Raw genomic sequence first — 27,866 nt, forward strand, 5'->3', positions numbered from 1 at the left:
ACAGGGCTGACACATAGACACAGACAACCATTCACACTCACATTCACACCTACGCTCAATTTAGAGTCACCAGTTAACCTAACCTGCATGTCTTTGGACTGTGGGGGAAACCGGAGCACCCGGAGGAAACCCACGTGGACACGGGGAGAACATGCAAACTCCACACAGAAAGGCCCTCGCCGGCCCTGGGGCTCGAACCCAGAACCTTCTTGCTGTGAGGCGACAGCGCTAACCACTACACCACTGTGCTGCCCACACTTCATAATAATAATAATAATAATAATAAATGAGAGGGTGGCACGGTGGTGTAGTGGTTAGCGCTGTCGCCTCACAGCAGGAAGGTCCGGGTTCGAGCCCCATGGCCGGCGAGGGCCTTTCTGTGTGGAGTTTGCATGTTCTCCCCGTGTCCGCGTGGGTTTCCTCCGGGTGCTCCGGTTTCCCCCACAGTCCAAAGACATGCAGGTTAGGTTAACTGGTGACTCTAAATTGAGCGTAGGTGTGAATGTGAGTGTGAATGGTTGTCTGTGTCTATGTGTCAGCCCTGTGATGACCTGGCGACTTGTCCAGGGTGTACCCCGCCTTTCGCCCGTAGTCAGCTGGGATAGGATCCAGCTCGCCTGCGACCCTGTAGAAGGATAAAGCGGCTACAGATAATGAGATGAGATGAGATGAGATGAGATGAGATAAATGAGAGTGATCAGACTGTGTGTGTGGAGGGGAAAGAGAGAAAGTTGGTTTCTACCAATCTGGCAACCGCCTATTTATAAAACATCATACTGAAACCGAAAGTTCAGTTTAGTCTCACACAGACTCACCCTCTCTCACTCACTCTCACACCCCGACAGAGACGGGAGAGAGACTGGAGCTCTCTGCATTTAATCAGTAAGTCTTTCTTTCTTTCTCTCTCTCACACACACACACACACACACTTATTTGACTCGGCTGAGTTCCTGTTGTGGGTTCAGTCTCACCATAATGCGACTCACTGCTCTTCAGTTACCCTAATCGGTGACGTCACCCCATGTGTGCTTCATTAAGCTGTAAGTGAAGGATTTGATGTCGCTGTGCAGGAAGTGCGCGCGCTCTGCTGCTGTCTTTACAAACAAACAGCTGGAATGGAATCGAACCCGAGCAGTGGGGCTGTTCACACTTCAGGACAAATACTGCGTTACAGCCTTCTCTTCACAAACTGACTGTGTGTGTGTGTGTGTTTGTACGTGTTTGTATGTGTGTGTTTGTACGTGTGTTTGTGTGTGTGTGTGTATGGGTGGAGCTGGAAAAACTGGATCTTTGTTCCCCCTGTGATTATAATCTGAAGGGAAATAAAAGCTCAGGGTTGTGACATTATTTGTCTCTTGGTTTAGTTTTGGATTTATTTTTTTTAATTAGCATAAATTGTAAAACTCAGCAAGTCAGTAAATTCACAGCAGGCAGTGAAAGCACTAAAATAATTAAGATAAGAAATGACCTGAGGAAAGATCAGGCGCAAGAAGGAAAGTCAGATCTCAAGATGAAACAACACTATTCCATATTTCCATTGCACAGAATTAAGCCTTGAGTGTCAGCTGATGTTGTTCTTCATCACTTACACTGTAAATAATATAAAGTATAAATATAATAAAATCAATCCTAACAAAGGGCGGCACGGTGGTGTAGTGGTTAGCGCTGTCGCCTCACAGCAAGAAGGTCCTGGGTTCGAGCCCCGTGGCCGGCGAGGGCCTTTCTGTGTGGAGTTTGCATGTTCTCCCCATGTCCGCGTGGGTTTCCTCCGGGTGCTCCGGTTTCCCCCACAGTCCAAAGACATGCAGGTTAGGTTGACTGGTGACTCTAAAGTGAGTGTGAATGGTTGTCTGTGTCTATGGTGGGGTTTACATTAGAGCGGATCATCAGATTAACGTTTTTAAAATGATTAGTGTGCACACAGCAACACCAATACACGGATACGCTCGGCTCCGCAGGCATCCTGCGCTCCAAATCACTCCGCCCTGAACAGCGAGTGCCCTCTGGAGGGTGCGCACTCCGGCCCTGCGCAGCTCACAGAGCGCGCGAGTGAAGTGAACAAGCTGTGATTCGGGACTGAGCCGCTGTGTGTGTGATCCCAGCGCAGATCACTTACCACTCGCAAGTGGAAGGATGGCAAGCCTAAAGACAATCATAACTACACAATGGGCAGTATTTGCATCAGCATTTGCAGTATTTTCATACTTTTATACTCTTTAATGAAAGGTGATACAAGGCGGAAGTCCACGCCGTTTTTCAGCAGTCGCGTCACATGACCAACGCCAGCGAATCAGGAAGGTGGATGTCACAGTGACGTTGTCCAATGAGACGCCAGCTAGAGCTCAGCACAGCGTATCTGCGTATTCTCAATGTTTACACAGCACCGGACCAGACACGATCTGGATTGAATACGTGGACGCTGGCGGATTCCCGTTTCCCAGCGTTTCCAAGCGGTTTAATGTAAACGGACAGTGCATCCGCGAAGAAAACGAGACAGATACAGTCTAATGTAAACTTGGCCTATGTGTCAGCCCTGTGATGACCTGGCAACTTGTCCAGGGTGAACCCCGCCTTTCGCCCGTAGTCAGCTGGGATAGGATCCAGCTCACCCGTGACCCTGTAGAACAGGATAAAGAGGCTACAGATAATGATTAATGAATCCTATCAAAAGAAGAAGAAAAAACAAGTCTGTTTATATGTAAACATTCCAAAGAAAATCAATTTCTTCACAATTCCAGTCTGTTATTTGTTACAGGATTCAATATCTGATGTTTTCTCTGAAATCAGATCCTCCTTGTTTTGTTTGGATCAGAGCGAACCCTGATCCTGGTATCTGATCAGTGCTATCTCAAGTATCAAACCTTGTAGCTGAGTCCAAACACCAACATTAATCATCTATTTTATAACAAATTCCTCTAACTGGGAGCTTCACCCCATGCTGAGTTTCTCATAGATGGAGTGAGGAAGAAAAAAATGGAAATAATAGGTTAGTGCTTAGTGCAGCTCAGAGTCTTTAGATCACTGTGTATGTGTGTGTACTGTTTGGCTCTTGAGCAAGGCCCTTAACCCATAATTCCATCCATCTGTTTAGTCTGTAAAGTGTTTATCCATCAGGGTGATGGAGGAAACGAGCCAATCCAGAAACCAACAAATGTTCACAATTAACCCATTATTCCTCCTCTGAGCTGTGAGCTGGAGAACATGGATAACGATCAGGAGTGATAGTCACTCCACAAAGAAACACATTCAAATACGTGTTTGACTCCAGGAAACGTGTGCTACCGTATTTGTTTAAGGCAGTGTCGAGAGAGAGAGAGAGAGAGAGAGAGAGAGAAGGGCAGAGTGCTCACTGTGGGTTAAAAATGTCTCAGGTTTTTCCGGGACTGAGACTGTTTTCATTCCAGTTAGAGTAGCTCAGTGAAGTTGGCACCCTGTATGATGACATCCATCCATTATCTGTAGCCGCTTATCCTGTTCTACAGGGTCGCAGGCGAGCTGGATCCTATCCCAGCTGACTACGGGTGAAAGGCGGGGTTCACCCTGGACAAGTCGCCAGGTCATCACAGGGCTGACACATAGACACAGACAACCATTCACACTCACATTCACACCTACGCTCAATTTGCGAAGCCCCCTCCCCCTTCGCAGACGCTCTGCGCACACCTCCCTAAAATTGTGACCACCGCAGACAGCTTCGCAGACAGCTTCGCAGACAAGAGTGCTCTGATTGGTCCACTCCACATCCGCTGTACACGCACTTCCGCTTCCCTACTTTCCCGGTTTGTTTTGTTTTCATGACCGCCATTTTTAAAAACACGAGCGAAGATGGAGCAGCACGAAGAGCGGTTGATCGAGGAAGTGAGGAAGTACGTACATCTATACGACTCCAGTTCTAGTCATTATAAGTAACCGGAGGATAAACACTCCACTAACCACACCCACCAACTACTCCTAGCGATTTCGCGACTTTGCGCCCCCTTGCGTTGTGGCGGTGAATAACATTGTGCACGCCTATTACTCCCCGCTTAACGATAAATTACAACTGTCTGCAAAAAGCTATCTGCGAAAGCTTTGTCGCAAGAGCATGCAGAGGCCCTTAGAGTCACCAGTTAACCTAACCTGCATGTCTTTGGACTGTGGGGGAAACCGGAGCACCCAGAGGAAACCCACACGGACAGAACATGCAAACTCCGCACAGAAAGGCCCTCGCCGGCCACGGGGCTCAAACCCGGACCTTCTTGCTGTGAGGCGACAGCACTAACCACTACACCACTGTGCCGCCCATATGGTGCCAATGTCAATAAAAGTATTTTGATTTGTTTGTGCAGTGTTTGTATATGCAAAATAAAAAATTGTGCTCAGACTTTGTGTTTTAAAGAAATTACCTGTTAATATTTTCACGATGTGACGTCACTCTGCACCACATTAACGCCCACATGACTCCAAACACGTCTGATTGGTTTGTCCATCATTTGTGCTCACAAAATAAACACATATTTAACCCTAAACTTAATGTTTCATTTCTCCAAAATGTTTTGAGCACAAATTTTTATTTTACCTGCAAAATGATGAACAAACAAATCAGATTAATTACTCTGGACTCATTTGGAGGTTAATGATGTGCTGAGTGATGTCATACATCGAGGACATAATCGCTGAAAGAGGAATGAAGCAGAGATGTTTATTTTACATGCACAAACAAATCACAATCCGTTTATTCACGTGCTCATCCTCATGTGTCCGGAATAATATGGATCAGATCCCACAGCCAGGACACCAGTATTGCACAGGATGATTCCATTTCAAACCCTTATGCTTATAAACGCTTCCTGTCTCACACATTCCTGTCTGATTCAAGTCTTTTCATCTGTTAATCTGTTAATCTACCTCACTGCGTCACCTGCCGTCCTGTGGTCATGTCGAGGTCCGATAAAAGACAAACAAGGAGGAAACAAAACATCATGAGAGTGAAAGACTGAGAATTTCATTGTGCAAGAGGACATGTCCCTTACTGTGCACATGACAATAGACACTTTGAAACGTTGAACTTTGAAACTTGAAAGACTGAGAGAAAGAAAGAAAGAAAGAAAGAAAGAAAGAAAGAAAGAAAGAAAGAATAAAAATAAGAAGGTAAAATAGACAATACGGCATGAAAAAAGATAGGAAGAAAAAAGAAATAAATTTATGTATAAAGAAAAGGAAATGCTTCGGATTAAAAAAATAAAGAGAAGTGAGAGAGAAACAGGAAGGAAGAAACTGCAAAGCTGCTGATTGGTCGGCTGCTGTAACGCCCCTTCTGACATCATCACTGGCGGGCAGTTTGAATTTAAATTCTCCAGCAGTCAATCAGTGTGTAATTGATGACAAAACTGCTCTCAAAGATAACTGAGTGATAAATTACAGGAAAAGCTGTGGAGAAAAAGAAAGAAAGAGAAAAAAGAAGTGCATTTCCTCCCTCCATGAACTTCACTGTAATTTAATACACAGTAAAAATGGTGTGTGTTTAAAGTTTCCAGATAAACGGGAAGTTTCAGACTTCCTCCTTTATCTTCTGTGTGTGTGTGTGTGTGTGTGTGTGTGTGTGTGTGTGTGTGTGTAAAAAAATCTCTTGGATTAAACATCGCTGGAACCTTTTCTTAGTGGATGTGTCTATCTGTCTGTCTGTCCATCATCAGGCTGTGAGACAGATGAGATACTGGAGTCATTGTGAAATTTACTGAGATACAATAACAGAACGGTGACTCTTTATCTCAGGCTTATTTGCAGTTGTGGACACAGTGTGTCCTTTATCAGCGTCCAGAACCGAAGAAAGAACCAGAAAGACAAACGCTGACCTTCCTCACGCTCAAGGATTAAAAGAGAGAAGAATTGAGAGACTCAAATCAAATACAAATAAATAATAAATAAATAAATAAGTATTGCAAAATCTATAGGACAGACGGGGTCAAACCCAGCACACGTGTGTCACAACCAGATGATCTTCCTTCTCTGTTTCTGAGATCATGGAAATAAAATGTTCTCCTTCCTCTTTTTCTTCCTTTTCAGTCTGATGCTAACAGTGTGATGTTGACTCCTCTTTCGTGCAGGAACAGAGGCATGGCTTCAGCGACGCTGCAGGTCTTTGCACTGATCTTGTCGTTTGTACATGTTGGAAAGTCAGAAGAAAGTAAGTTGAATTTTATTCTGATTTGTTGTGCAACCAGGAAATCTTCACGAAAGTGCTGAGCAATTTAATTCACGATAATGAAAATTAATACAAGTGGCCCTGAGTAAGGGGTTAGGCATTAGGGATTAGTGTCCTTCCTTCAATGTTTAACAGGAAACAAAACACAGAGAAAATAACAGCTAAATCTGGAAGTTTATGGAAAGTCATTGCCTAGTGGTTAGAGAAGCAGCTTTGGGACTAAAAGGTTGCCAGTTCAATTCCCTGAATGAGCAGGGATGGCTGAAGTACCCTTGAGAAAGGCACTTACTCTAACCCCCAGCTGCTCTGGGTTGTCTGTTTCTCTGGATTAGAGTGTCTGCTAAATGCTGTTAATGTTAATAATGCTACACACTTTAGCTCTGTTCAGACTGCGAGTGATTAGTCTGCAGGAGCTCCATAGCTCAGGTGTGAGAAGGTGTTCACAGCCTGGGCTTTAAAGCAGTGTAGCAAGAAGAAATTACTAATTTAAAATCCCATGTTGGAGACTCAGAAAACATGTGAAAATTAGTTTTGTGATCAGATGAGATGAAAATGCAGCATTTTTGCCAGATGCTGCTCATTAAATACCATCCTCGCTGTGAAGCATGGTGGTGGTAGCATCATGTTGAAAGTTTTATATATATATATATATATATATGGGCGGCACGGTGGTGTAGTGGTTAGCGCTGTTGCCTCACAGCAAGAAGGTCCGGGTTCGAGCCCCGTGGCCGGCGAGGGCCTTTCTGTGCGGAGTTTGCATGTTCTCCCCGTGTCCGCGTGGGTTTCCTCTGGGTGCTCCGGTTTCCCCCACAGTCCAAAGACATGCAGGTTAGGTTAACTGGTGACTCTAAATTGAGCGTAGGTGTGAATGTGAATGTGAATGGTTGTCTGTGTCTATGTGTCAGCCCTGTGATGACCTGGCGACTTGTCCAGGGTGAACCCCGCCTTTCACCCGTAGTCAGCTGGGATAGGATCCAGCTCGCCTGCGACCCTGTAGAACAGGATAAAGCGGCTACAGATAATGAGATGAGCTGTACCGTAGCTTCTATCTCCCAATCAGAGAAAGACTGAGCTCAGACCTGCACAGGTCTCTAGTTCTGATTTTGTGTCAGTTAAGTATTCGGAATATTTGTGCTTTTTTGTAATTGTTATTGTATATTGAGCATCAATCTGTAATTCAGTATTTAGCTGCAAGAGGTTTGAATAAACTGATCTATCTATCTATCTATCTATCTATCTATCTATCTATCTATCTATCTATCTATCTATCTATCTATCTATCTATCGAATGCTCTATCTATCGAATGCCCTCCTTTTGCATTATTTGATGGTACATTTCTGGTATATTTATTGTTGTTTTATTTTTAATCATATTTGTTCTTTCTTTTTTCCAACAGGTCTGTTTAATCTGAAATGCCAGTCTGCAGTTGGAGTCATCGGTGAGACCACTCGCATCCCCTGCAGTTTCGAGTCCAAAACTGAGGTTGTCACTAACACAGTGGTTTTAACCAGGATTGGAGAGAAAAATAGCTGTTTCACGTTTGAACCATTTAAAAACAGAGTGACAGGAGACTCTCGATTTAAAGTTGAAAATGAGCCATCGTTACTGCTTCATAACACCAGCATCTCAGATGAAGGTGAATATCAGTATTACATCAGGACCAACCTGCACAGCAATAAAGTAATCTTCACAATTAATGTCACAGGTAAGAGAAAAATGTCCTCTTGTTCACATTGTTTCACTACTACAGAGTCAAAACTGCACCATTATTTCTGTGACCCTGAGATCTTTTAATGAGAACTTTCTTTTTTTTTCTTTTTTTTAAAGCCAAATACAGCGACCCGGTCATAACCTCCATGCCGAAAGAGATAGTGAACGATGGACCTACTGAGCTGTCCTGTAACGCTACCGGTGGATATCCAGCAGGAACCATCCACTGGTTTGATCAAAGCAACACAAACTGGACAAAAAGCGCCACACTGCAAAGCATGCAAGGAAGCAACGGTCTCTTCACTCTGTCCAGCAAATTGAGCTTTAAGAGGTTCGATGCAATCTGGGCGCCTTTCAGGTGCGTCGTCCTCAACAGCAAATATAAAGAAGAAGGAGGGAGCATGTCAACTGGACAGATAAAGGGTAAGTATCGTCTCGTATGTCAGAAACAATACTATTTACGCTCACAGCTCATCAGCAAAATTAAAAAAAGTCTGAATTTGTTTCATACTGTGATTTTTGTTTATCAGTGAAGAGAAATGTAACAACAGCAAATCTCTCTCTCTCTCTCTCTCTCTCTCTCAGACCCGGAGTCTCCCTCAGCCGTCAGCGGCACAGTGAAGAACAGCATTGCTGGTGTGATAGTTATCGGGTCTCTCATTGTCGGACTCCTGATTGCTCTCTTGTTCAAGCGAAGACGCAGTCGGCGTGAGTAATAAAGTTTACACAAACAAGTGTCATAAAATACAAAGAAATACAAACAACATAATATTTACATACAAATAACAATAGAGCAAAATTATTAAATGGCCATGAATGATAAATATATTATATATATACTGGTAATTAAACAAAAAAATTGAAGTCTAACGATAGCCTAGTTTACTGATTAAACATATAATAAATAAAATATTCATATATAATCTGTTATAATGTATAGAATATATGATTAATTATATAATGTGGCATATAACACTAACGTGGGGCGGCACGGTGGTGTAGTGGTTAGCGCTGTCGCCTCACAGCAAGAAGGTCCGGGTTCGAGCCCCGTGGCCGGCGAGGGCCTTTCTGTGTGGAGTTTGCATGTTCTCCCCGTGTCCGCGTGGGTTTCCTCCGGGTGCTCCGGTTTCCCCCACAGTCCAAAGACATGCAGGTTAGGTTAACTGGTGACTCTAAATTGAGCGTAGGTGTGAATGTGAGTGTGAATGGTTGTCTGTGTCTATGTGTCAGCCCTGTGATGACCTGGCGACTTGTCCAGGGTGAACCCCGCCTTTCGCCCGTAGTCAGCTGGGATAGGCTCCAGCTCGCCTGCGACCCTGTAGAACAGGATAAAGCGGCTAGAGATAATGAGATGAGATGAGATAACACTAACGTCGCTGTCAGTTCAAAACCTGCTATGTGACAATTTAGGTCAAATTGGGTTCTCTTTTGCAATTTACGCTAATATAATGCTGCAATTAGCTATTTTGATGGATATTTAACTGACCAAGCTAATAATAGAACAAGTAAACTTTTACTGGCTTCTCAGCTTGTTATTTCAGAGTTTTATTCAGTTTTTTACGTCTCCTGTAAAAAAGGAAAAATGTCACATAGCAGGTTTTGACCTGACAGCGACGGTATGTTGTCAGTAGTGTGCAAGTAAACAGTTAATAAGCTTTCATGGTGTGTAATTAGGGAACGCTTCTGCTTCTTTTTCATCATCGTCTTCGGTCCGTTTAGATCATAAGTCGATGAATTAGGGAACTAGTAACTGAAAAAAAGGAAATGTGAAAATGCCAGAGCAGAAAGTTCTGCATTTTATTTGTGTTAAAGTTGAACTTGTGTGAATACCTGTCAGAGCCACGTCATCCAGAGTAAAGCTAAAACTTTTTCAAAAATAAAACAAGCACTAACACCCCTAACATTTGGAGTCACACTCTTTACAGCCCTGACGATCTTATTTTGATTCATTTAGATCCACTCAAACATGAGGAGAATCGCTGCTCAGGTAACCGGAACAGTGACTTGTCAGTCCCATCAGTGCTTCAACCAACATTAATCTTCATAATGGCATCATTCACAGCTCCATACACGTTCAACTCTGTTCAAATACCAGTCACCTCCTCTTCTGAGTGACCAGTGATCGCTGTCTCACAGATAATTCACAGTTATTCCACAAAATCGAGTTGTACATGAGCCGATAGCCGACGAGGCGCGTCTATAAGTCGTCTATAAGCCATGAACGACGAGATTGAGTGGAATAACTGTTTTATTCTATCCACATTCACTGGATTTTGAGAAACAGAGCATTTTTATTTTTTGCAAATTTGATAAATAAAAACTTTATACAAAACGTCCAACAAAATCATTTCCACTTAGAATGCAAACAGACCGGTGAAATGACAGGAGCGATTTGTGAAATGCAATAATTCTTGAAAAATGGGGGGAAAAAAGATATGTTCTTATCATCAAATACTTTTATTCCATATTTTGTTTCTTTTTGGGGTTTTTTTTGAGTCGAGTTTATTTCATCCTCGGTTGGTTCAGCAACACGCTCTGCCATTTTGTTTTTCTCTACTCACAGTATATGAGCTGATAGCCTAGTAGTAGAGTAGCCAATCAGAGCACGCAATTGCTCATATTCAGTGAGTGTGGATAGAATAAAAACCGATATACATTCTGCTGATTTACTGTCATGCCCCGTTTATTATTATTATTATTATTATTATGTTTTCATCACACAGCTATTTCTAGCTGGGGGTCTTAAAAAGTTTTAGCGCTGAGGGCAGGTTACGTCTCGTATCCTTAGGCCTCGAGCACTTTCCTGAGAAGGCGTGCAGTTCCTAACAGAGCTGCCTTCTGTAGGAGCTTGATTCTTGTTGTAACGTTTATTGACTTGAGGTGGACAGCAAGGTTGGATGTGACTGTGCCAAGCGCACCAATCACCACAGGAATCACTTTTGCTTTGATATTCCAGAGTCGTGTTACTTCTCTCCGCAAGTCCTGGTAATTCTCCTCTCGAGGTTTCTTCCTCATGTCGTCTGAGGGAGTTTTTCCTTGCCACCGTCGCCACAGGCTTCATCATTGGGGATAGATTAGGGATAAAATTAGCTCATGTTTTAAGTCGTTCAAATTCTGTAAAGCCGCTTTGCGACAATGTTTATTGTTAAAAGCGCGATACAAATAAACTTGATTTGATTTGATTTCTCGACTTTCTCTTTCTCGGCGATGCCTGCGTCTACTGGGACGGCAATATCGATTATCTTACAGTCTTTATTCTTTTTGTCAACCAGCACCACATTGGGTCTCCTAGCTTGGATAGGCACAGAAGTCTGTATGTTACAGTCCCAGAGTAATTTTACTTCATCGTTCTCCTCTACCTGTCTAGGCTTGTGCTCATACCATTTCTCAGATACCTCAAAGCCATGGGACCGGGCGATATCCCAATGGATGATTCTGGCTACGCTATTATGCCGATGTTTGTATTCGGTCTGAGGCAGCTTGCTGCATTCGCTGATTAGATGCCCTATCGTCTCATCTTTTTCCCCGCACATTCTGCAGAGTGGGGACAGGTTTTGTTTTTCTATCTTTGCTTTTATCGCATTGGTTCTTAATGCTTGATCTTGCGCAGCTGTGATCATCCCCTCAGTCTCCTTCTTGAGGTCTCCTTTCCTAAGCCAGGTCCAGGAGGCATCATCCATTATTTCCTCCGTTTGGCGCAGAAACTGCCCATGCAAGGGCTTGCTCTTCCAACTTTTCATTCGTTCTGAGCTTTTGTTCTCTTTTAGTTGTTTCAGAGTCTGAGCCTTCTCTTTGATGGGGCGTCCTTTGTTTACAACTGCAACCAACAGCGGACGCGTACTGGATTGAACATAGTTTGCGAGACCTGTTTCTTCAAACCGGACACAGTCCTCAACACTTTTGAGTCCACGCCCCCCTTTCTCTCTAGGAAGGTACAAGCGATCCACATCTGCACGAGGATGCACCATCCCATACATTGTCATCTGCTTTCGAGTCTTCCTATCCATGCTTTCTAGTTCTGCTTTCGTCCAGTTTATAACACCGGCTCCATATCGCAAAACCAACACAGCCCACGTGTTGATTGCCATGATCGCATTCTTCCCATTAAGTTTGGACTTGAGAACTTTCTTTACTCTGCGTCCGTACTCACTTTTCAGCCTGGCTTTCGTTTCTGAATGGAATATCTCACTGTACTCAAGAATTCCCAAGTACTTGTAGCCATCTTCTTCGACTGACTTCATTCTACGCCCATCCGGTGAGTCAACTCCCTCATATTTCACCACTTTCCCTCTCTTCATGACAATCACGCCGCACTTCTTCAACCCAAACTCCTTGCAAATGTCATCGCTGAAAATTCGTACAGTATTTATCAGGAAGTCTATCTCACTTTTGTCCTTTCCATACAATTTCAGGTTGTCCATGTATAGGAGATGGTTTATGGTCTCTCTCTGCTTTCCGATTTGATATTTGCCTTTGGCTTCTCGTAGTATTACCGATAGCGGTATGAGGCATATGACAAACAGCAGGGGAGATAGACTGTCACCCTGAAAGATACCACATTGGATGTTAATATCTCCAAGCCTTTGCCCATTTGACATTAGAGTCGTCTGCCAGTTGGCCATGCTCGCATGTACTAGTCGCTGAATGTTAGGAGCTACTCCTGTCATTTGCAACGTTTCTCGAATCCACGAATGTGGTACCAAGTCATAGGCTTTCTTATAATCTATCCATGCCATTGCTAGGTTTATTTTTCTCCTCTTGCAGTTCCGCATTATCATTTTGTCTTTGAGAAGATGGTCCTTTGTACCTCGTGAGCCCTTACACTGTAAAATATAATAAGTTGACTTTACTTAAAAAAAATATGCAAAGTCGTTGCCTCAAAAAAAGTCATTTATGTTGATTTGGATAAATTAGATTGGGTTAACTTATTTTTTGTGAGTTTGCAGTACTCAAATTAACTTAGATTAGTTTGATTACATTAACTTATTTATTGTGAGTTTGCAGTACTCATCTTATATAATTTTGATTACATTAACTTATTTATTTTAAGTTTACAGTACTCAAATCAATGGCTTTCAGATATCTTTTTTCATAAATTTAACTTAATATTCATGAATTGTGAAAGCTTAATTCTCTAGTTTTACTCATCCTTCATATTGAGGCCAATTTAACTGTAATTTTCTTGACCAAAGAGTTTTGCGAAAGACAATAGGACACATGCTAATTTAATAAAAAAAACAAACAAACACACAATACAAGGTAATGAGCCCCCAAACAAAATGAATGGTGAACACATTGGATTTACTTTGCAATTAACATTTATTTTAAATGCTAAACAACGCATCATTTAAGGCTCTGGAAACATGTTCCACTTTTGTTAATCCTGGTGCATGTGCTGAAAAGACCGTGCGTAGATGGGGCAGGTCTGCACATGTCTAAACACAACGCCCAAAGGACTCTGGGACAATAAATTATATTTTCTAATTTAACTGAAGTGGAGTACACTAAGTTAAGCGTGTTCTCCAACTTGAAATTAGCAGTTATTTATTTAATATTAGTGTTGACAACAGGTTGATGATTTCTAAGTTTGATTCACTAATCATTTCTAATTAATTTGAATATTTGCATTTACAGTGTACGGCATCCCTTCTGTTCTTCAGGGAGGAGATCTTCTGCCTCGAGATGGTCATAGATTTTCTCAGAAAGCATACCACTTAGCAACTTCCACATGAGAGGGAGACACGTTATTGGTCGATAATTCTCGACGGCGTTACCGAGTAGGGGATCCTTCATGCATAGTATTGTTCTTCCTTTATTCATCCACTGCGGAATCCGGCCCAACTCTAAGATCTCATTCAGTTGCACCGCAAAGCAGCTGTGAAGCGTAGTGAAATACTTCAGCCAGTAGCCCTGTACACCATCTAGTCCAGGCCCTTTCCAGTTATTATTCCAGTTATTATTATTATTATTATTATTATTATTGCACCTAGTGGTCAAACATGGCAACTGCAACAAGTCCTAATAGAAGCCCATTGGGGCAGGAATCACACCGCTGGGGGGCGGAGCAGAGGGCAGGAGAGTCAGTGACAGGTTTGGCATAAAGGTGTGTGTATGACATACAGAACCATCGCTATTGTAAAATATATTGTAGAGATTGAGAATGACTATGGAGTGGATAATGTCTGTACGTTAGAAATGCGTGTGCACCACAGTGGCCTCATTTCACAATGCAAAGGCTGAGATAAAGCAAAAAAAAACATCTTCCTGAAACCTGGCAACCCGGATTAATGATCAGATCAGAGTAATGACCTGCAACGTGGTTGAACACAGGAATGTTCAGGAGCTGCTGGACTCTACACTAGGTAACTGCATGGTGTCGACTCCCAAATGACTGTTAAGGGTTTTACTCTAAAATTCTGTTGGATATTAACCTGCAGCATGAGCCACGTGTGATAGACTGTCCACATTCCAGTGTCTCTTGAGCCTGTGTCCTTATAAACACTGAAATCCGCGTTACAAAAAGAGAAAGCATAATAGAGAGGTAAACACAGGAGCGTATGAAGGCTGAATAATGTGCAGATGTGCAGATGTTTGAACAGTGTGAATGAATGAATAAAGATCTACAATCCAAACAAACAGAAACTCTAAATACGATCCAAGAGGAACAAAGTCATGAAATGGCGTCCAAAAAGAACAAAGGATTCGTAACATGGTTATAATCTCTAAAGGAAATCTAACCCTACAGCCCTGGCAGGCAGAGATCAGGCTGGTTTAGACATGCTCACTTAAAAAAAAAAAAACCCTCTGGATCACATACTCAGCTGTTTGGTCGAGAATGAAAGCTGGGATTTGTTTTTGTGAAGTTGTGGCCTGGCATTAAATAATGGGATTGCACGTGTTCCTATGAGGTTCCTTTGTCGAGTTCCACAGTGGTGAAAAACAAATTGTTGTCCACACAGAAAATACGATAAACCACAAGAGGGCATGTGTTAAAGTGATTTTATTACCAATAAGGCTGTTCTTAGGTATAGTGTAAAGTGGTGTAAATCCCCCTTTAACCGTTTAAGATCACATTTCTTCCTCCATGGAACAAAATCATCTGTGAACACTGATCTCTGTTTGCTAAGCGACATAACGTACGAGGTTTAGAGTATCGATGGACAGAACAATGGCTGCAGTTAAACACTTTTATGGTGCATTTATACATTATTGAGATGTGCTCACTGGTGTGTGTGTGTGTGTGTGTGTGTGTGTGTGTGTGTGTGTATCAAGGATTTTACAATAAAGAATAAATATAAGAATTCAAGCATACATAAGTGTGTACAGTTCAAAAATATATAATAATCATAATATCACTAGCAGAGGAGTCAATCGCTACGGTTTAGCCATAGCATTTGTACAATTTTTCACAATTCATCAGGCAATAGTCTGATATTTAATGATACCACTGATGCTCTCTCTCTCTCTCTCTCTCTCTCTCCATTTAACGTCAGTTTGCGCTGCTGGAGAATGTGATTAACGTTGCATGATATGAACGTAGTTTCCTCCTCCACTGATATCTGCTATATAGAAGATATTACATGGTGGTGTGAAGATATGAAATTTGTCTTTGAGTGGTGAACATATAGCACAAGTGAGTGAAGTGAATGAGTGATATATTTTTCAACAGGAGAAGATAAACTTCATATCTATCCATCACTGTGTAATGTTCTTTATATTATATGGACACATCCACAAAAAAATACAAGTTAATCAAAAGAATTTTAATTTTGAACCTAGTCAGTGGGAAAAGTTCAATGTCATCGGAGTGAAATATCGGCTTTTATTCTCTCCACATTCACTAGATATGTGCAATCGCACGCTCTGATTGGCTACTCTACTACTAGGATATCAGCTCATATACCGTGAGTAGAGAAAAACAAAATGGCGGCGCATGTTGCTGAACCAACCAAAGACGAAATAAAAACTCTACTTGAAAACAAAACCCGAAAAAATACAAAAAAAAAGCAACAAAATATGGAATGAAAGTATTTGACGGTAAGAACATATCTTTTATTATATTTCATGAATTATTATTATCGCATTTTCCACAAATTGCTCCTGTCATTTCGCCGGTTTGTTTACATTCTAAGTGAAAATGATTTTGTCGGATGTTTTGGATAAAGTTTTTATTTTTCAAATTTGCCAAAAATAAAAATAAAAATGTTCTGTTTTTCCAAATCCAGTGAATGTGGACAGAATAAAACAGTTATTCCACTCAATCTTGTTGTACATGGATTACAGACAACTCGGTGCTACGCGACTCGTCAACTATCAGCTCATGTACGACTCGATTTCATGGAATAACTGTTAAATCTGTCACTCAGATCCGCTATGTATTTCGTATGAAAAATGTGAGTTTTTCAATACGAGAAGATAAACTTCATATCTTCAATCCAACGTGTGATTTTCTTTTTATTATATCGACACATTCACAAACAAAAAGTCCCCAAATTTCTCAAAACAATTCATCGATTTCCTCTCGAGTGACAGATAGAGATTTATGTCCCGGTTTTGGTTCTCCATGTCCCGGATGGAAAATACCAGTGATATATGTCTTTTTGGGCCTTTATTGGATAGGACAGTGTAGAGATAGGGAGGGATCAGGAAATGACCTCAGGTCAGAATTGAACCCAGGTCCCCGGATTTATGGCATGGCACCTTATCCACCTGAGCCACAACACCCAATATGGTATAATCCAATATGATACTATGGCATGATTTCGTTGCCTGCATTCGATATGCTTGTGACTGACCTGCTTGCCTATTAAAATATTTACACAGTTTAAAAATGTGAATTAGGGTGGCATGGTGGTGTAGTGGTTAGTGCTGTCGCCTCACAGCAAGAAGGTCCTGGGTTCGAGCCCCGGGGCCGGCGAGGGCCTTTCTGTGCAGAGTTTGCATGTTCTCCCCGTGTGGGTGTGCTCCGGTTTCCCCCAAAGACATGCAGGTTAGGTTAACTGGTGACTCTAAATTGACCGTAGGTGTGAATGGTTGTCTGTGTCTATGTGTCAGCCCTGTGATGACCTGGCAACTTGTCCAGGGTGTACCCCGCCTTTCGCCCGTAGTCAGCTGGGATAGGATCCAGCTCGCCTGCGACCCTGTAGAAGGATAAAGCGGCTACAGATGATGAGAAAAATGTGAATTATTTTTGCACATAAGTTCTTTGTCTTTTTTTTTGGAAAGCGATCAATTTATAATCAGTTAAAATAAATTTATGATTGTTATATTGATTCATTTTAATCTTTGCCTTTTAAATTTGATTTGAAGTTGATTAATTTAAGGAAACACCCCTCGTCCTTCATTAACTGTTGATCATAATCACCTCACTGATGTTCATGGAACCAAAGGGAGCTTTAGAACAAAAATACAACAGCAGTGACGAATCCCATCTGCAGTTTGGAAAACATCACTGTCATGCTGATGATAACATTCATTCCACTGGAAACACTAAACGAGTCGAGACTTGATCTTGAGTGTGCGATTATCTGTTCAAGTTCACCATGAGAAACGTCTAATAATTCGACATGATTGTGTTTTTTCTCAGAGATAAGAAGGCCATCGGCTTTCCCCATTCTGGGTACGTTCACTCATCAGATTTGGTGTGTTTATGGTGAAGATGTGATCTGGTGCTGGGTTTATTCGGTGACTTTACAGTTCCCAGGGAACGGACACTAATATTCCTGTGGGAAAATTTTGCTCTTTTTCTTTCCTCTCTCTTCTGCTGCTTAGCCCTGAATAACTCAGTACTCTGTTTGGCAAATAGCTCATGAGAAAATACCAACATTTCACACACAAAAAACCCTCCATGTCTTTCCTTTTTCTCTCTTTCTTTCACTTTCTCTCTTTTTCAAGCTTTACAATCCTGGACTTTCTATTCATCAGATTGGGAAATTTTCTTCAGTCATGGACTAATCCCGAACAGACGTTATGGCATCCTATTACAGATTGCACATTGACAAAGGAATGGTGTCATATCCTTTTTTTCTTTCTTTTTTTCAGGCCCCATTCCCACACAACCCGCTTTTGATGAAGAGGAACAAGGTATTGTTCATGATCCTAATGTTAGAATAATATTAGAAAGCACATTACACACACACACACACACACACAGAGTTTAAACTAGGAGGCGATCATGTTTAACCATATTACATTGCTTCCTCATCACGGGTTAATAATACACAGCATGACCCGCACGGGCTGCCACGTGTTCTGTAATGGGAGCTTGTGGGTTGCCATGTTTGCTAAAATGCCAGTTTGTGTGTTAACATCTTTATTAAATCCCTGTGGGGCCCCATCAACATAATTTCATCTGTCATGACACAAAACCAGTCACCTCGTCAGTACGGAACATAATCTGTAGCTTCCTTTTTTCTTTAAAAATTTGCATTAAAGAATTTGAATTAAACTATAAAGGGATTTGGTGCGAATAAAACAAGCACAAGTCCATGCTAATGAAGTAAATATATAACAGCTGGATATAAATATGAGCAGTAATGCTGTAACAGACAATGAATTAGCATGTTTAAAGCACTAAATAGCCAAATTGTGTTATTAGCTGTGTACAGCAACATAGCTACACGCTGGCATGCTAAAATCTGGTCACTAAGTTTCTGCTAACTTAAAAAAAAAAAAAAACACTTGTAGTAATAATAATGTACGCTATTAACTTATATTAATACAAGCTGATTAGCATGCTAACTAGCAAGCTAGCAGACCAGAAAATTCAGTCTGGACTGTTCCAGGTTTACCTCATGAGCTTGTGTTATCTTATTCTGCTAGTCTGTGTTCAGATCTGAAATGTTAGCAAAGCTGATGCTGCTGTGTCCAAAACAAACAAACAAGTTAAATAAAAAGATAGTATTTTGGTCTAGTGATATAATGCTACTTAGCATTTTAATGTATTTTGATATAATGCTAATTACTTATTTGGTGTGGGTTCTATTATGCTAGTTAGCGTTTAGTATAATGCTATATAAGGCTTTAGCCTGTTTACGGTCATACTGTGTACCAGTCGGCCTGTTTAATATCATACCAGCTAGTGTTTAGTGTGTTTACTGTAATATTAGCCTCAGGAATGACTGATTAGATACGAAGCGGGATTTCCTGAGCTTTGCTCTGGTTTATTTAAAGAAAGAGAGAGTCCTCTCTGTGCTTAATAATCAGAAGGAAGCTGATTTTAAATAAATTGATGTCAAGTAAGAATAGATGTTTAAAATATCTGTGGCGACCCGTGACCCCTGAGGTTGACTGTTCAGCTTCATGGATTTGATCTGATAATTCTCCTGTGGCTGCGTTTTTATGTTATTTTTATATCCAGATAACATCTCTCATCTGCGTCCTGTTTTGCAGGAAGTCTAAAAAAAAAATTAACATAAAACAGTGTACTGTATTATATGTATTAATATTCGAGTGTAAATGTCACATAATGGTGTTTTTTTTAAATAACGTTGTACTAAATGTTGATATTGAGGTGGAGATGAAATATTAACTAGAAAATATATCATTTCATCATCCACTACAGTAATAATAATAATAATAATAATAATAATAATAAATGGCAACTACTTACACTATACTGTAGTAATATTACACATTTATACACATAAATCATTTATAATGTGTGTAATAATACTAACAACACCTATACAATATTATTTCTAAAGCACTCTTATTACTTTGTGTTAATTATATTATATATGATATTATATTTGCTGTATGTTGTATTATTGTATGATTATTCTGTAGAATATTATTGCACTATAAAAATGGTTTTGTAAAGTTTTATCTTCTTGTTATTTGTTTTTCAGACCTGAGTGAACCTGTTTATAAGAAACCAGTCGATTCTGAAGAGATGATCACAGTGTAATGTCAGATTCTTAATCACACTAAACATCTAACCATATGATGGTGACTTCCAATTCAGGAAAGCAGAGCATAATCATCACGACAGTTTCACTTTCTACAAAAGTAGTTTATTAGTCACAGTTCCAAACTCTAATGTTCCATCCTGATCCTGAGCACTAAGTGTTTCTGTTGATTTTTTATTATTTTTCTCGACGTGTTCACTGTTGTTTTTATTGAGTGCTGTCTAAAATGCACTTCAGCTAACATGTCGAAACAGGAGACACCTGAGAACTACGCTTCTCTGCTGAGTTTGCGAATGTGAATACAATTTAAAAATTCTTGAAGACGTTTCACCTCTCATCCGAAAGGCTTCTTCAGTTCTGTCTGACTAGTGTGGAGTTCCAGATGTTTTTCCTCTACTGGAGCAAAAGCAACCCTAAGGAGAGTCGTTGAGGTCACATGGGTTGTTGACCCTCTCAGGCTACGTCCACACGACAACGGCAACGAGATTTTTTTTTTTAAATATCGCGTCCACATGGGCAACGGATCAGTAAAATATCAGGTACATATGGCAACGCAACGCTTGCTGAAAACGATGCAATACACATGCCACACCTCTACGTGCGCTGTAAGACGGTCCCATCGGAGACACCAGAACAATAGAAGTAGACGCATGCGCATAACTGCGCATGCGCACAGTGACTATCCCTGTCACTGTCACACGCACACACTTTCTCACTCCCTATAACCAACAAAGTTAAAGAAAATAATATCCTTTAAGTTGCTACATAGATTTTATCCAACAAATTTTTATTTACAGAAATTCAAAAAAGATATTAATATAAATTGTTCTTTTTGTGGGGCTGAAAGAGAAACTATCACTCATTTATTTTGGCTTTGCCCTTATTCAAAACTTTTGTGGAGTAAGCTTGCTCGTGTCATCATAGACTCCATTCATTCAGACTTTGCATTAAAGTGGGAAAATGTCTTGTTTGGTTTTCATGAAAAGGAGTATGTGGGCTCTCAATATTATTTGATTAATCTTTTGTTATTTTTATGCAAATACTACATTCATAAATTTAAATTTCAAAACAAAAAACCTAACTTAATTGAATTTGGTATAGATGTGAAACATTATAGATCTGCAATTTCTACCAGCACTAATGAAAAGGCTGTTAGAACGGAAACTATTTTTGTATTGTATGTCTTTTTATGATTACTCTTTTATCTGTATAGGCTTTTTTTTAATATATCCCCTGGCGTAATTATAACAATACTGTTTTATTTTCTTGTACCCTTTGTATAATGTGTGTTTGATTCAATTTAAAAAAAAAACAACCTCTCACTCCCTATCCTATGGTCCCTTTAAATCACGTGCTCGTTTTTTGAATGGAGACGCGGAAAGAGGGATGAACGGGGGTAGATGGAAGCCGCCAACATTCTGATATCCTCCAGAATTCTTTAATGATCCGGAATAAATTGAATGCTACACGTTGATGGATTACTTTGTGAAGAGGTGAGATCGCTCCTTTTTTTTTTCCCTATTTTTGCTGGCGGGATTGACTCTGCCCTAAGGGCTATTCTCTCTCTCTCTCTCTCTCTCTCTCTTTCTCTCTCTCTCACTTTGCACCATTACACAATAAATATTCACAGTGAAAATATTTTGTAAGCGCGTTTCATGAACCAAGTTATAGGATTTGTTGACAACTCGCATCGAGTTCGTTACACTTCTACCCGGCGTGAAGCACATGTGGTTGTGACGTCATCGTAAACAAATCCGTTCTACTCATCCAGACGACTTCGCAATGGCGCCGTTGCCAGATTTTTCCACTCTGGAACCCGTTCTCAAAAGATTTCGTTTTGGGGCACCCAAAACGCCGGTGCCGTGTGGACGCCAGGCCGAAACAATAAACAATTTTATCAGACGCCAGGCCGAAACGATAAACAATTTTATCAGATTCACCTGAATCCGTTGCTGTGTGGACAGGGCCTCAGTCACCCTGTAGGTGTTGGGGTCACTGGGGTCCGGGTGTGAACGGTGTTAGCAGCCTAGAGGGTCATTAGGGTGATCCGTGGGTTGTTGTCTCTCTCTCTGCCATCATGCGAGTCATTGAAGTCAGCTGAGTCTTGGTCTGGATGTGTATTCAGTTTTCTGGGACGTGTGCCAAGGACTGCATTGTAGGTGGCTGATAAGTTTTGTCTCAGACCACCTCCTCTGTTCAGTGATGGTCATTCCAGGTTGATGAAGACGGCTTCTTTTACTCCTCTTTCAAACCACTCGTCTTCTCTGGCTAGAATGCCTACATTGCAGTCCTGAAACGAGTGTCCTTTGTTATTGAGATGAAGACAGACTGCAGAGTCCTGGCCTGAGGAACTGGCTCTCCTGTGTTGACGGTAGACCTCGATGCTAAGGTTTCTGTCTTGTTTGATGTGCACGCTGCAGTCCAAAATACCTGGAACTCCCCACTAGTCAGACAGAGCTTAAAGGTCCCATGGCATGAAATTTTCACTTTCTGAGGTTTTTTAATGTTAAAATGAGTTCCTCTGACCTTCTTAAGTCACCCCAGTGGCTAGAAATGTCATAATGTGTAAACCAAACTATGCCCAGCCTTTGTCAACATTTGAGAATGGCGCGTCAAAATGGCGCGTTGATAGGCTCTTCCCTTTACTACATCAGCAAGGGAGATGATCCCCACGCCCCCCCTCTGGATTCCCACCCACTGTATGGATTGCCCGCCCAGCTCAAAAGTTGCCACCATAGATACGTCACTTCAATTTTGTAGTGAGGAGACCATAGAGGACACAACAACATGGCACCACCTAAGCGAGCGAAACATGGAAATTGCGCTGTACATGGATGTGACAACACAGAAAGGAGTCTGTTTTTACTGCCGACGGGAGAGCCCCTGAAGACGCAGTGGCTTAATTTTATTTACTCCAATAATACGCCGTCGAGTCTACCTAAGACGGTGTATGTTTGTTGGAAGCATTTTCCTGAGGAATGTTTCCACAACTTGGGACAGTACAGGGCAGGTTTTGCACATCAACTGTCACTGAAGCCTGGGTCCGTACCAAGCATCCCTGCCGCATCAGCCACAAACACCGAACAAGTAAGTGTAGAACTGTTAAGTCGTTTTGCCATGTTTTAAAATCGGTGCGTTAGCCTTGCAATGGCTACATGGGCTGTGCAGCTAACCGCTTCCTGCAGTTAGCCAGGTACTCTGCGCTACAAAACCAAAAAGCATGCAGCATGCTCTGTTAAACTGAGTTTAGTCTGGAAATTGACTGTAACTTATGAGCTTATGTTTGACTATTGCTCCGCAATGCATGTCTTCTGTTGGATAAGCGATATGTTGCTGTAGTTGCTGCTTCTATCCTCTTTGGTTATGGAGTGCGTGTTCAAGCCTAGGGTATTATACGTTCATAAACTACCACTCCGAACACTCTCACTCTCTGTTCTCTGTGTCACGTTGAGTTTACGAAAGGAGTCCGAGGGAGAACAGGGTTTTGTCTTAGCAGCGTGGCTACAGGCGCTGATAGCAGCGAGTATGTGTGTGCACGCAAACACTATACTACTATACTATACTACTAGTGTTGTACACGCATTTTCCCACTCCCTTATTTAGACTTGTGAAGTCGGACTCCAGGTCAAAAGTGAAAGCTTGGACTGTTGCTTGACCTGCCATTGCTACTGTTCACACACAGGTAGCATGCCCGCAGCTTGGTCAAGCCCCTCCCCCTCCCCCCATGGCCCGCCCCCACCCTCTACCCTTCCCCGCCTCCATGCTTCTCATTAGCAAAACGACGCACTGGGAAAAGGGCTGAAATGGGGCTTTCTCCCAGGAGGCTATATCTACGTGCCGAGGGTTCATTTCGAGAAAGGCTGCGGATATAACATCCGGAAACCTCCACGAGCCCGTTTAAAGCATCAACAAACCACCATGCCATGGGTCCTTTAAGAAACCTTTCAGATGAGAAGTGAAACGTCTTCAAGAATTTCAAGCAAGTCCAGTTGTCTTCTTTAGCACCTACGGTTCACGAGAACCTGGATGACTAAGAACCTTCACAGATAAATTTAAAAATACAGTCGCAACATGACACACGGCTGCAATATGAGTGATAACAAGAACTAACTTGTTCTGACAAACTTCACAACATTAAATTTAACTATTAACAGATAAAATGTACAACACATCATTCTTTAAAATAGAATAGAATAGGATTGAATAGAATGCCGTTATTGTCACTGCACAAATGTACAACGAAATTTAATTCATCATAGGAGAGCTAATGATTTAGTTCATAAATATAATTATTTAATAAATAATTATAAAATACTCCACCATTTGATTATTTTCCTTTTCACTGTGCCAAAACCCCAAGAATCCAGAGAGATCTTTTTAAATTATAACAATAATCTGGATCATATCTGGAGATTATTTTGACAATGCCGAGATCAGAGAGACCCAACATGGATTTCGTCCTGTCTGGGTCATAGTTTGAATTATCCGAGCAAAACCATCTGTGGATTCTGGGGTATTTTGTGCAGTGGCACATCCCGGCATGTTTGTTTGTTTGTTTGTTTAATTAATTAATTACATTGTGATAAAGACTAGAAAAACACTTTAAACATGATGGTTTTGCAGACTCTCTCTACTCAGTGTAATCATTATACAAGATTTAGGGTGAGACAGACTTCCATTACTTGTTAGCTACTATATATATATATATATATATATATATATATATATATATATATATATATATATATATATATATATATACATATATAATCACTGCCTAAAAGCGGAGCTCCTGATGAGTTTATCAGTAAAATATTTACAAGGGCACAAAATCAACTTGAATAAAATAATATTATAGTATATGAACCATCAAATTGTGTCGAATAAATCATTTTATTTTTTCGCGGTCCGGTTTCCATCAAATCCTGTGCTCTGATTGGCTGGCGAGCAGGTCCGTATCCTACGATACGGACCCCAGTTACGGACCCCAGATACGGACCTCTGGCGACTCGCTCATTCACAACAACAAACATAGTAGCAATTTTTGTCAACATTTATCTTTTTTTAAAATAAGATTTATTTATAAGATTATCAAAAATCTTGTAAATTTTTGCCAGCATTTCTCTGGAGAATAGCATTAATTTTACAGCATGGATAGCGATAACGACAGTGTTCACAGCGAAAGCGAGTTTTACTCCCCTGAGGAAGAAGAAATAAAATAAAACATTTCAGGAGAAAGCTAAAACCTCTAACTGTTGCTAATGCCGAGCAAAAACATGGCTGAATCCTGAATGACTCAATTTTGTATAAATAGGGGATGACATAGGCGGCAAAATGTAGTTTTTTTTCCTGCCATGGAAGTGCACTTGTATACTGAGGAGGAAGCCATTTGCATTACAGCTGTGAATGAGGATTCAAAATGGCGGCTCGGCTCAGTTTTCCCTTTTGGGCGCTCTCGTTTTCTGTTAGAATTTGGTAAAGAAAAAAATAAATATATTATTTACCAGCTTAAGGTCGGTCCGTATGGTGAAATACCGTGACCTCGGCCCAGAGGGCCTCGCTCAGTACTTTCAAGACCTCGGTCACGGTATTCACGGTATTTCACGATACGGACCTCCCAGCTGGTAAATAACATATATGCATTGTCTTGTGACAGTGAGACCAATAATGAGAGATGCATCACAGTTGCTATACATATTTATTCCTTTCTTTGACGCTACATGCCATGAGCCAGAAACAACACCCCCACATTTATTATGGTGTGACTCTGCTGGGCGCCTGGTGGACTGCAGTGAACCAGCACTTTCACTTTACACCACTACAGTAGCGTTATGATGGAATATCATCGCACATAAGAACTAATTGATATCAATATCGATCTGCAGCAGGTTTAGAATATCTACAACTAAGGAAAGATGATCAGAATCACTGTTGAACTCGACAATAATTATGTTTACATGAATGTGTAGAGTCAGAAATCATTCAGGTAAAAAAAATCAAACAATGTGAAGACACGGTGCCTTGTGAATAAAGATACACGTCATTGTCCTGTGGTTAAGTGTTTATGAGATACGTTGCCTTGCACTTAGGGTTGGGTTCCCTGTGGTGGGACATGGACATCATTTGTATGGTTGCAAAAGCCATCAAAAATCAGGTTGATGCTTTACCATATTCTCTTAAGTATGGAGCTCCGCTGTTAGCTGTGCAGAACTAAATCATCAGAGAATCAACAAGTCTTAGGGTTAATTTAGATGAACAGATTTATTTTCCACCGTGTTCTTTAAAATCGTCTGTCCCCGACTCCCAGGCTCAGGATCAGTGAAGTGGGACACAATACTTTATTTATTTTTATATTTGCCTGTCAAGGTTTATCTTAGCCCTAATCACACTCACTCACACACACCAACTCAGTATTCAGTCAGCCTTCATAACCATAAAATGCTCCACAAGTGAAGGCCAAAGTTTAATCCCAAACCCAAAACTCAGTGAAAGATTAGATAGAACTTTATTGATCTAATCTAATCTAATCTTTCATTGAGTTTTGGATTAAACTTTGGCCTTCACTTGTGGAGCATTTCATGGTTATGAAGGCTGACTGAATAGTGAGTTGGTGTGTGTGTGAGTGAGTATGATTAGGGCTAAGATAAACCGAAGGCCAAAGTTTAATCCCAAACCCAAAACTCAGTGAAAGACAAAGACATCGAGAAAATACAGAACCAACAGGAACAGTGAATCAGAACGTGACAACTTTCATGAGAGTTGTAACGTTAATAAAGTGCTTCAGGCAGGTCAGTCATGTAGTTCCGCTACCTGACCTCGAACTCCAGTGACTGAGCCCCCTGCTGGACATGTAGGGTATTACAGTGAGCTGAGGGAACGTTCTGCAGTGATGAGGCCTCCACAGGGCACTTCCTACTTCCTCTGGCAGCTACATGTGGTGCTTTTCTAGAAGAAGAAACCTTTATTCATCACATGCACACTTCAGCCGGAGGAAACCCACGCAGACACAGTGAGAACATGCAAACTCCACCCAGAAAGGCCCTCGCCGGCTGCTGGGTTTGAACCTGGAACCTTCTTGCTGTGAGGCGACCATGCTAATCACTTTTCCAAAGTGAAGTAATGACAAAAATCCTTCACTGAATGAAGAGCGTTTTGAGCCGTACACGATAAAATCTGTAACTTTAAGGGATGATCACTTCAAAATGGACCTCAGACTCGGTTTGAACTGAATGTGTTTTGTTACATGTGCAAAATATTAAAACATCACCATGAGGGAAAACATCTGTGTTTCAACAGGAACCTTTGGGAATATTCCAGATAAACTTATTTCTCACTTAATTAAAGTAACTTAACTCCTGCAGTAAAAACATCAGAGAAATACAATTCCTTCATTAAAACCGCTCCAGAAATGGGCTCAGAGACCATTTTAATGCTGAAAAACCTTCTTTGTAAATAAATACACTGGTTTGAAAAAATATACGCAGCATACTCTTGTCTGAGTGACTTTCAAATCTTATTGCACTTTAATAAAATTTAGAGCTCGTTCTGTAGCAAAAAGTAACGCCACTAAACATCTGCTCGATGTTTTACTCTTTTTACAGACTGTTTGTGTGAGTGTTGGTTTTGTGTTGTGCGTTGATTGTTAACGAAATATATAAATAAAGATGTGAGAAAGAGAACTGAGTCAGTGGTCTATAAAATGTCAAAATGGATCACACAACCACGTTTCGCCGTAACCATAGAAACACTGAGTATTTGAACAGTGTTCATTTGTTTCAAGACAAGAGACAGAAAACTAAAACCCCAGAATATTAATGCAGACAAACACACACAAGTTCACAGCGATACGATGAAACACACAGGTTTTGTTCAATTATTTGCCTGCTATACATTTATAGAGTCAGAAAACAGTCAGTGGATAATAAACAAATAATAAACAAATAATAAACAAACTCATAAATTCTTAGCAGTTTTAAAGTTTCTGATCATCTGTGTTTCTTCTCAACAGCACACTGGTTTCCACATTTCCTCAATCTGACCATTAAAGAGAAGAGAAACGCTC

The 27,866-nt window shown here is 40.9% G+C and overlaps 1 protein-coding gene across 3 annotated transcripts; it reads left to right on the plus strand.

Moving 5' to 3' along the window:
• The first annotated feature begins 789 nt into the window (after nucleotides 1-789).
• On the plus strand, nucleotides 790-27,483 carry zgc:174863 (uncharacterized protein LOC100136852 homolog). Of its 3 annotated transcripts, none has more exons than XM_060918569.1 (8): nucleotides 790-882; nucleotides 6,046-6,166; nucleotides 7,582-7,890; nucleotides 8,013-8,318; nucleotides 8,481-8,603; nucleotides 17,482-17,514; nucleotides 17,937-17,978; nucleotides 19,745-27,483. In XM_060918569.1, exons 2-8 carry the CDS (start codon nucleotides 6,064-6,066, stop codon nucleotides 19,801-19,803), a joined length of 975 nt encoding a protein of 324 aa, XP_060774552.1. In that variant the 5' UTR covers nucleotides 790-882; nucleotides 6,046-6,063; the 3' UTR covers nucleotides 19,804-27,483. The 3 variants fall into 3 exon arrangements, with proteins under 3 accessions (XP_060774552.1, XP_060774553.1, XP_060774554.1); XM_060918570.1 differs by having other exon boundaries at nucleotides 6,087-6,166; XM_060918571.1 differs by lacking the exon at nucleotides 17,482-17,514.
• Nucleotides 27,484-27,866: the final 383 nt, after the last annotated feature.

The sequence above is a fragment of the Neoarius graeffei genome, chromosome 4 (assembly GCF_027579695.1).
Source record: "Neoarius graeffei isolate fNeoGra1 chromosome 4, fNeoGra1.pri, whole genome shotgun sequence".
Taxonomy (NCBI): Eukaryota; Metazoa; Chordata; class Actinopteri; order Siluriformes; family Ariidae; genus Neoarius; species Neoarius graeffei.